We start from the raw sequence: 10,241 nt of genomic DNA, 5'->3' as shown, positions 1-10,241 counted from the left end.
TCAATCAGACTTTGGCTTAGTCGTTTTCTTCGAGCGGGAGCAGCAGCACCGGCAGACTATCCATTTGATGATGTATATCTCTAGTAATAAAATGACTAGAAGAAAGGCTAATACATCAAGGGAGTTATGTTGGATAAAGTTCAGGTCAGCTGCTCGAAGGCGGAGGTGATCCCCGCCAAACTTGAGGACGTGCTCCACCCAGAAGACCACGGCATCCCGGGGCGGAACCGGCTGGTCCTTCATGATAGCCGCCGCTCGGGCCATGTTGGTCTTGTATCTGCGAATAAACGCATTGTTTATTCAAGTTGGTTTGATGTTTAATTTCACTTCTGGATAACGCTAAGAAGAAAGAATTATGCAGTTATTCCTTCATCTTGCCCTACACACACGACACACTTTACGGGTGGTAAACGTGTATCTCATCTGTCAACAATAAGACAAAATAGACTAATAATGTTGGATTCACATTATCATTGTTCAGTCACAAAGAATTTCAATAATTAAACGTGTTTTTTTATTGTTAACATAATAACGATATTTATATCAGACGAAATGAGAGGAGAGATGAATCTATCAAATAATACATGTATTTATATAACTCAATATATATAATAGTGAGACTCAACGATCATCACGTTTCAGGCAGTGTCAAGTACTATGCCCTTTCCTCAAGTTCTCACGATGTATGGTATTCATATATTTATTACAATATTCCAATCACATCATAGCTTTGTTCAGCTGTCGGTATCCTAAAAGTTGGTCATAATGTCTTAATGAATTATACGCTGTAAAGTAGGATTGTTCATTCATTTTTAAAGGTACTTTCCCTACCTTTTTTGTTTAAAAAAACCACCCAAAACATTTCAAACAAGAAAACAATTACTCAGATAATCAACATACGCTATACTCAGTTACATGTCCTTCCTGATAGAAGCATGTTGCAAAATGAAGAAATAAATAATACAACACTGGCGTAGCCAGGGGGGGGGGGGGGGCGATGGGGGCGGTCGCCCCCCCCCCCCCCCCTAAGATTTGGACCGGGGATTTGGGAGGCGGAAAAAAAAATGCGTGTATACTGTATGCATTCACATGAAGCGGGTATCCTTTGCAACCTTTCATCAAATAAAATATTTTTTGAATATTTCACTCAAAGTGTGCACCAGATCGTTGAATTTCAATTCAAAATATGCAAAATCTCTCGTGCTTGGGAGGGGGTATCCCCCTCCCAAACCCTCCCCCTCTGTGCCTCTTTCCCTAGCTTAGTACACTTTTTAGATTTACAACAAAAAAAAAATGAATAATTCTGAGTGCACAACACTTATTACTTATATTTCGAAAACTCAAGGTTCCCTCATGTATAAGGGGAATTTCCCCTTTTAATCGACTCTTTCCTCCCTCAGTCCCCCCCCCCCCCCCATCAGTTTTTTTTTTTTTGTGATTTCCCAAATGTTGATTCCATCAAATATGCGTATACGAGATATCTCAATTTCAACCTTAAAAAGGCAAAAGCTCCATCGGAAGGGAAGGGTAGAGATAACACTCGCCCACGCCTTCTCCCTGCTCGCCCGCCCCTCCCCCCCCCCCCTTCCGCCATGCATAGAAGTAGACTGTGGCTATACCCAGATCGCTTTATTTCAATTCTAAAAACGCAAAAGCTCCGCGAGCGGGAGGGGGAAATCCCCCTTCCCCTATAAGCTCTACCTCACTAGACGTTATACATACACACAGATGTGCACATTCGGAATAAGAGCTAAATTCCGTGATTTTAACACTTCGATGAAAAAGTATTGCACCAAAAATTTGCACCAGATCGCTGAATTTCAGGTCTGAAAACACAAAATCACTTTCGTGTGGGAGGGGATATGCCCCTATCTACACCCTCGTGTGCATGCTTTTTCTGTTTGATTGCTGAACTGCAGACAGCGTTCATGATATTCAGTGTAAGAATTAATACAAGAAGATTATTTAAATGATACCATTTTAAAGGCAAATTGTTCAATAATAATCTACACTAAAATATACTGCAACCTTAAACAAGTGGGACTGTTTCAACTCGTTAAAACGCGCAAAAACATGCATCAAATTGCACCATTTGCAACATCAAAATGCAAAAAGTTCTCACGTGGGAGGGGGGACACCCCCTCCCACACCCTCCCCTCCCCCTTCGCTTACTCCGCTCGCTCGGGTTCAGTCGCGTTCATGATATTCAGTGAAAGGAATTGATACAAGAAGATTATTTAAATGATACCATTTTATAGGTAAATTGTTCAATAATAATCTACATCAAAATATACTGCTACCTTAAACAAGTGGGACTGTTTCACGTCGATAAAACGCGCAAAAACATGCATCAAATTGCACCATTTACAACATCAAAATGCAAAAAGTTCTTATCGTGGAAGGGGGGACACCCCCCTCCCACACCCTCCCTTCCCCCCTCGCTCGCTCCGCTCGCTCGGGTTCAGTCGCGTTCATGATGTTCAGTGAAAACAATGAATACAAGAAGTGTATTTAAATGATACCATTTTATAGGCAAATTGTTCAATAATAATCTACATCAAAATATGCTGCTACTCTAAACAAGTGGGACTGTTTCACGTCGATAAAACGCGCAAAAACATGCATCAAATTGCACCATTTGCAACATCAAAATGCAAAAAGTTCTCACCGTGGGAGGGGGGACACCCCCCTCCCACACCCTCCCCTCCCCCCTCGCTCGCTCCGCTCGCTCGGGTTCAGTCGCGTTCATGATATTCAGTGAAAAGAATTAAGAAGTGTATTTAAATCATACCATATTATAAGCAAATTGTTCAATGATAATCTACATTAAAATATACTGCAACCTTAAACAAGTGGGACTGTTTCAACTCGTTAAAACACGCAAAAACATGCATCAAATTGCACCATTTGCAACATCAAAATGCAAAAAGTTCTTACCGTGGGAGGGGGGACACCCCCCCCCCTCCGACACCCTCCGCTTCCCCCTCGCTCGCTCCGCTCGCTCGGGTTCAGTCGCATTCATGATATTCAGCGAAAAGAATTAACAGAAGAAGTGTACTTGAATTATACCATTTTATAGGCAAATTGTTCAATAATAATCTACACTAAAATATACTGCTACCTTAAACAAGTGGGACTGTTTCACGTCGATAAAACGCGCAAAAACATGCATCAAATTGCACCATTTACAACATCAAAATGCAAAAAGTTCTTACCGTGGGAGGGGGGACACCCCCCTCCCACACCCTCCCCTTCCCCCTCGCTCGCTCCGCTCGCTCGGGTTCAGTCGCATTCATGATATTCAGCGAAAAGAATTAACACAAGAAGTGTACTTGAATTATACCATTTTATAGGTAAATTGTTCAATAATAATCTACACTAAAATATACTGCTACCTTAAACAAGTGGGACTGTTTCACGTCGATAAAACGCGCATAAACATGCATCAAATTGCACCATTTACAACATCAAAATGCAAAAAGTTCTTACCGTGGGAGGGGGGACACCCCCCTCCCACACCCTCCCCTTCCCCCTCGCTCGCTCCGCTCGCTCGGGTTCAGTCGCATTCATGATATTCAGCGAAAAGAATTAACACAAGAAGTGTACTTAAATTATACCATTTTATAGGTAAATTGTTCAATAATAATCTACACTAAAATATACTGCTACCTTAAACAAGTGGGACTGTTTCACGTCGATAAAACGCGCAAAAACATGCATCAAATTGCACCATTTACAACATCAAAATGCAAAAAGTTCTTACCGTCGGAGGGGGGACACCCCCCTCCCACACCCTCCCCCCCTCGCTCGCTACGCTCGCTCGGGCTCGGTCGCTTCGCTCCCTCGCAGACTAACTGCCCCCCTAAGATGAAATCCTGGCTACGCCGTTGTAATACAATAACATCAATGTTACTATCCCTCTATAGAAAAGTATAGATAACATACTTTACAGCACTATCCCCTACTATCCATCAGGCCTTGAGTCAAATGTTGGGAGAATCTGCTTACAAACGATATGGGCGGTGAGCACAGTTACAGAGACTAAACTCCAATGAATTCAAATAACGATTATTCTGTTAAATCATGCATCTGCAGTTGGGATGTTACAAGTTTCTTTTGTAGAGGGTGACAAATAATTGAAGAAAACTCACACCTCAGCCTTCACCCCTCTGCTTGATAATCTCTTGCTTTCATTAATGCTTTGTGCGCCTTGAACGATGTACATAACCATGTCGGAATTTTGGAGCTTGGGTATTTGTTCCAAGTTCATTGTGTCTCTGCCAACAACCAGACGTGGCCTGATAGTGGTTGTGTCGCTGCCCGGAAAGCAGTAGATGACAGGTTCGAGTCCCATTAATGGTTCCCCTTTTCCGACATTTTTGTTAAATCACAGATCAGCAGTTGCGATCTTATTTATACAAATATCATTTGTAGAGGGAGACAATTAATGATAACTCAATACATGTATTACTGAAGAAAACTCACACCTCACCCTTCACCCCTCTGCTTCGTAATCTCTAGTTTTCAACAAAATTCTTGTTTAGAATCTTTTCAGAAATTACTTCGTGTAAAATTCAACAGTTCTGGAGGAAGTCAGGTGAAAATATGATCCCTTGTATTGAACAAAAAGTAATCTTTATGAGGTCTTACTTTCCACAGAGCAGGAGATAAACTTACTTCGGATTTGAGAGAATCTCGTTGACGGCTACGCGGAATTCTTCCTCCGTGATCGTATTTTTGTCGACGGCGAACCCGAGTCCCTTGCTCTCTACCCGAGCTGCGTTTGCCATCTGATCTGCGACCAGCGGCATGAGAAGCAGAGGCACACCGTGACTTGTGGCTTCGTACACACCTGATGCCCCGCCATGGTAGATCAACATTCGTGTCTTCGGATGGCCTGCTCATCGATTGTGAAAGTTACAGAGAAATACAGATTTTTATTTGTTTTTAATTGGAAAAAATCTGAATAGTTTAAATCATTGTTTTTAAAACCGCATAATTCAGGGCACGACAATAACCTTTTTTTATCCTCTTGTGGCTAGATCAGGCTAAGAAAGTCTTCAAATTCTAAATTTTGATGGCCCGAAAAAAAAGTATTGGCCCCAAAATAAAAGGAAAGAGAACAATCCACTTTGAAACATTGTTCCCCTGTCAGGATATAGATAACTTTTTTTTTTCTTTTCGTTTGTTTTAAATGGGTGGTCCGGCATCGATATTTAGTTTGTGGCTCTGGGCCACCGGGCCGGCACCGCCAATGTTAAGCCCTATGCATAATTACAAGGCACTTCCGCAGACGAACACTATGAAACTTGTAATAGTGGCCCAATTTTGGTCAGTTAGATGAAATCGTTATGACGCCACTATTCTCTTCCTTTGAGCTTATAATCTACAAATAATGCACAGGTGGGTGTGAGGGAGTTAGTGGAGACGCAGCGCACTTGATGGTGTAACATGCACGAGGAGCTGCTGCAGCTGAGTTCATGTTGCCCAAAGTTGTGAATATCAGAGAGTGACCGGCATCTACCAATAGCGTCACGAACTTAAACCTGTGCATTATTTGTTTTATAAAATGGATCTATATTATTTATGTTCATGGGTAGATATCAATCAGGTGTTTGTCAAGAACTTTCTCAAAAGCCAAGATGTCACAAGAAAAATTAATGTCCTAAAACAACATGTTTATAGTTATTAAATGATTGGATGCGCGCGTGTAAGTTATGTAGATAATCAAACGGCTTATACGAACTGTCAGATTATCATAAATCATTCAGGACACATGCACTTTCTAAAGTGCTAACACATGTACACCTGTATCACTTTAAAGGACAAGCGACAATAAGATAGGTATTCTTTCTTTCTTTTTTTCCCTCCAAACATAACTTTGTATTTTGCCGATATGCATGTATAATTTCGTATTTGTTAAACATTATCTACCATGTAAAGTCGAATACATGCCTATGTTATATCTTCTGATTCATTTCGTGTTATGTTTGACGAAAAAGAAAGAAGGAATGAAATAAATGAAATGAAATGAAATGAAAAAGGTAGGTAAATATTTTAGGGACCTATAACTACTGAACAAGACATTCCATACCAAGTAGGTCATTTTGTGGCAGCCAATCAGAGATGAGCGTGTTGTTGCCAAGGTTACGAGGTTTGGCTCCCTTGTACCGCCACAGCACCCTCTGCGGCAGCTCGCTGAAAACTTTGGCGATACTTTCGACAAGTATCTCATTGTCAAGTGACGTCACACTCGAGCCCTGTGAAAGTATGGTATCAACGGCATGCTCAATAAAGCTCGATTTTTAAGAGGTATTTCAAATTTTAGGCAATTATGCCTGGAGTTTCCATGAATAATGACATGCTCATTAATTGTCGAATCCAGGCCCGGGGGGAGGAGGGGGGGGGGGGAAATGCTTCTGAAGCCTTGATGAATTTTGAACAGTAGGTTCCCTTGTTAGGTATCTATTAATATCTATTAATATAGCTCATCAATAAAAGCGAATTGTAGTTTAGTCCAATATGGTATACTATCAAGCAATATTGTTTACACACCTATAAGTCTTAGGAGACGGTCACTGACATGACGTGACCGCGAGAAGATAGACAAACATTAGATAAGTCCTTCTTTATTGATAGTACATTGGTCTGGCAACGGAACAAACTTGTGGAAAATAGAAACACTTGAACTTTGTCTACCCGTTTTAATATCATCATTAATAGACTATGCACCGCTGTGTACCTTCGAACTGCGATATCAATTAACTGTTTAACAAAACAAATTCATACCATTTATTTGATTTGATTTTGATTTGATTTATTGGTTTCTGTATCATCATTGTACATACACACATTCATGTACAAACATAAATATAATAATAATATATATATATAAGTATTTTCTTGTTCATTGCCCGTGTACAATGTACAGCAAAAGTACAACAAAACATACAACAATGAATAATACAGAGGGGCTACAGCATATTACCTAAACGTAGCTTGATTTGCGTGCAGCCCCCGTAGCATAACATAATATTATGATTTAGATGCTGAAATACTGAGTGACATTAACATAGTTACAATCAATTTCTGATTATTCTGCCCGGAAATCGGAATCGCCATGTTTTTATATGTTTATAAGTGAATGAAACTGTGAGCCTCTTCAATGGCTCATGAAAAAACTCAATTGTCTATCCACGGACCTATACATGGATTAGAAACGAAGGCCTTTCTTTGATCCCATCATCACCGCCGCCACCTGATTATGTGCATCTTAATGAGTACATTCAGATGTTTGGACAATGACTATTGTGCAATCGTGCATCGCGTTACTGACAAAAGCACCATTTCCCTCATTGCAGACTTATTTTGCTGAGGTGCCTTTTCAGACTCAACTGCCTTTGTATAAACACCAATGGAAGGGAACAGCAAACGCGAAACATGACAGTTTTCTTGTCACAAAATAGAAAATTACTGAAGTGGACACTAAAGTCTTGTGGACAAGCATGTAACATGGCATAATGATAGGACATACATGCCATCTACGGTTACTGTCCATGTTTACTGTGGAACAATGTGCAAAAAATGAGAAAAATTAGATTTACAAATCACAATCAACCTGCCAAAATAATTGCTTTCTCTTTTCTTGATTTAAGAGAATTACTATCTTCTGCGCATGTAGTTTTTAGATGTCTCAAAGCGTAATCATGTTTTTATCAAGGCTGTCGGCGGTGATCAGATCAAAGCAGGAAAGCATGCTTAAAATGCTTTTATGCCACTTTGACAGAAACAGGTGCATGAATCAATTAACGAGCGATGAAAGTCCATGTGTAGTAGGTCCATGGACTATCTATTGTCTATTCATAAGGAGATTATGAATATTCGATATGTTATAACTCCACAGAAACTTACCAGTGTAAAAACAATGATACCGTGGTCTCCAGAACCTTCCACAAAGTCATTCAAATCCTGTCGAAAGAAAAGAAAAATGATCTTATTCTTTGGAATAATTCAGGAAACATCCAACGTACCGAGACCTGTCGCAGATGATTGTACCGAAGATATCAATCTTCAGTATCTGGGCGCGACTATAATCATGATCATGGTTAATTTGATACGTTAAAGCCACTGTTAACCATAGTGAGCAGTGAAGAAAAAATGTTTAATATATCACGTTTGATGCATATTGTGTATAGTTCACTTGTAACAAAACATCCTATACCATTATGAACATTTTGCAGTGAGCATGGTTAAGCCACAAATAAAAGGGGATATCACTATTAGTACATGTATTCTCTCAATAAACCATAACTGCAGGCGCTCTTTTCTAAAAACGATTTTGATCAAACTTTCGTTCACATTATGTAAATACGCGACATTGCTCGAACTGATTAAAAGAGTAGAGTTTGGGAGCTATTCGGAAGCACTAAAGCTTATTTTTAACTGCAAATGGTTAATAGTGACTTTAAACTACAATGTAGATGTCATTTTCACTTTTGCATGACAATCGTAAGAAGTGTTTAAGGCAAGAACTACTCATCATGCGAGTTTACAGGGTAGTACGGTTGCCGCGATGTATAGCTTTAATAATCATAAGGTAGAAGCAGTCCTCCTTGCTACTCGATGGAATTTCTATACATAGTGACGAGCAGGAATTGAGATTAAGGCACCGCAACGACTATCAAAAAATCCCGCAATGATTATCAACAAACCAAATTTGACGACAAATAATCATGACTTATATTACAGTTTCCAAAATCCTGTCAAGTCGAAAATCCCCAATACTTTAAGTGACCTGTGCCAAATTCAAGTAACTTCTATTGTCCCGCCCTTTTCATTTTTGCTAAAGTTGACTTAATATGACTGTACACGTGAAATGGCGATTCGTTTGATTTGATTGATTTGATTTGATTTATTGGTTTCAATTCTAAAAAGTACCTTCGGGAGAGGTTTAGCAGGCTTTGCTGTGATGCCTCCTATAGGAATCCAGTTTGGAGCCGTCGGCTGAGCAAACTCGAAGGCGAAGTTGGAGCAAACCAGCCAAAGTTTGGATTCAGCTGTGAGCTGCCTGAGACTGAGGTCAGGACGGATGTTAAATTCTCTCTTTATTCTTTGCACCGGGTATGTCGCGATATACTCCATCGTTGGCATGACAACGTAGCGGGAGAAGATGTTCACGAGGCGCTCTCTAAACGACATCTGATCTGTGAATCCGAGAAAAAGAGTGAAGGGAACATAGGAGGATGGAATGGGAATTCCGAAATGATCCTCGGTTACAACAATAGTCCGTCGGACCGGTGAGATAGCCACGTAGGGAACATCCAGGTACTGGCCAAGGAGAAAATCGCATCCACCAATAGGCATGGTAATGATGATGTCATATTTCTCCTTCTTGAGTACATCTAGAGTGTCCGTGTCACTGAACAAGGTCACACATCCTTCGCCAAGTAAGGAGACCTTTTCCCGCAAGATTTTCATGGCACCGAAAGGTCCAAGACCACTCAATGATTCGCCAAGGAAGAAAAGCTGGCAACTATCTCTTCCAATTCTTTCCTGGATCGGGGGCTGGCAAAGAACTTCTTGTCGGTGACCGCTGCATCTGTGAGACCTTTTGTGATCTTATTCATCGGAGCGAGGAGGGTGACGCTGTGTCCCCTTTCAACCAGAGGTTCTGTTATGGCCGAAATTACGATATGCTGGCTGGGAGTGTTGATGATGGATGTCATTGACAACAAGATCTTCGCCCCTTCGGTCGGCAGCGGACTGGCCCCGAAACCCGCAAAGGAAAAGATGATACATATCCCTATCGTCTTGAGATATGAGTTCCACAGCGTTGATCCAGCCATTCTGCAGGTGACTGTCCTGCGAGCCAAACGATGAGTAGCTCTGTCTCTGTTTCCGTTAAGTTGCTTTGGTGATCAGTGATATGAGATTCAAAGACGCAGTAGGCGCACAACGTACAAGCTCTTCAGCGGGGCTAGCATAAAAACCGCGGCATCGACCACGGACCTACAACTCACACTGGGAGGGAAAGGTCACATTGTCGTCATCGAAGAAGTGCGCAGGACATTGCGTGCAGTTTGTAAATAGTAGGCCTATGATTACAATGCTGTTACAGAAGTGTAAGGTCAAGAAGTTCTGTAAACTAACTCTGCTCCGATTGCTGCAGCTCTGCAATTACTGTATCTCTGAGAAGGAAACTGCAACGACGTTAGTTTACCTGTAGGTTTTTTAATCATTAA

At 40.9% G+C, this 10,241-nt stretch overlaps 1 protein-coding gene across 1 annotated transcript; it reads right to left on the bottom strand.

The window, feature by feature from the left end:
- On the bottom strand, positions 1-9,845 carry LOC139738287 (UDP-glucuronosyltransferase 2C1-like). Its single transcript, XM_071648931.1, is given in 6 exon segments — positions 1-277; positions 4,678-4,897; positions 6,095-6,260; positions 7,912-7,968; positions 8,938-9,507; positions 9,510-9,845. Coding segments are annotated over 6 exon segments (1,626 nt in total).
- Between the last annotated feature and the right edge of the window lie 396 nt (positions 9,846-10,241).

The sequence above is a fragment of the Diadema antillarum genome, unplaced genomic scaffold, assembly GCF_040938485.1.
Source record: "Diadema antillarum isolate AM-2024a unplaced genomic scaffold, OU_Dant_1.0 seq00000732_RagTag, whole genome shotgun sequence".
NCBI classification, from domain to species: Eukaryota; Metazoa; Echinodermata; class Echinoidea; order Diadematoida; family Diadematidae; genus Diadema; species Diadema antillarum.
This window is presented reverse-complemented; position numbering and strand designations above follow the sequence as displayed.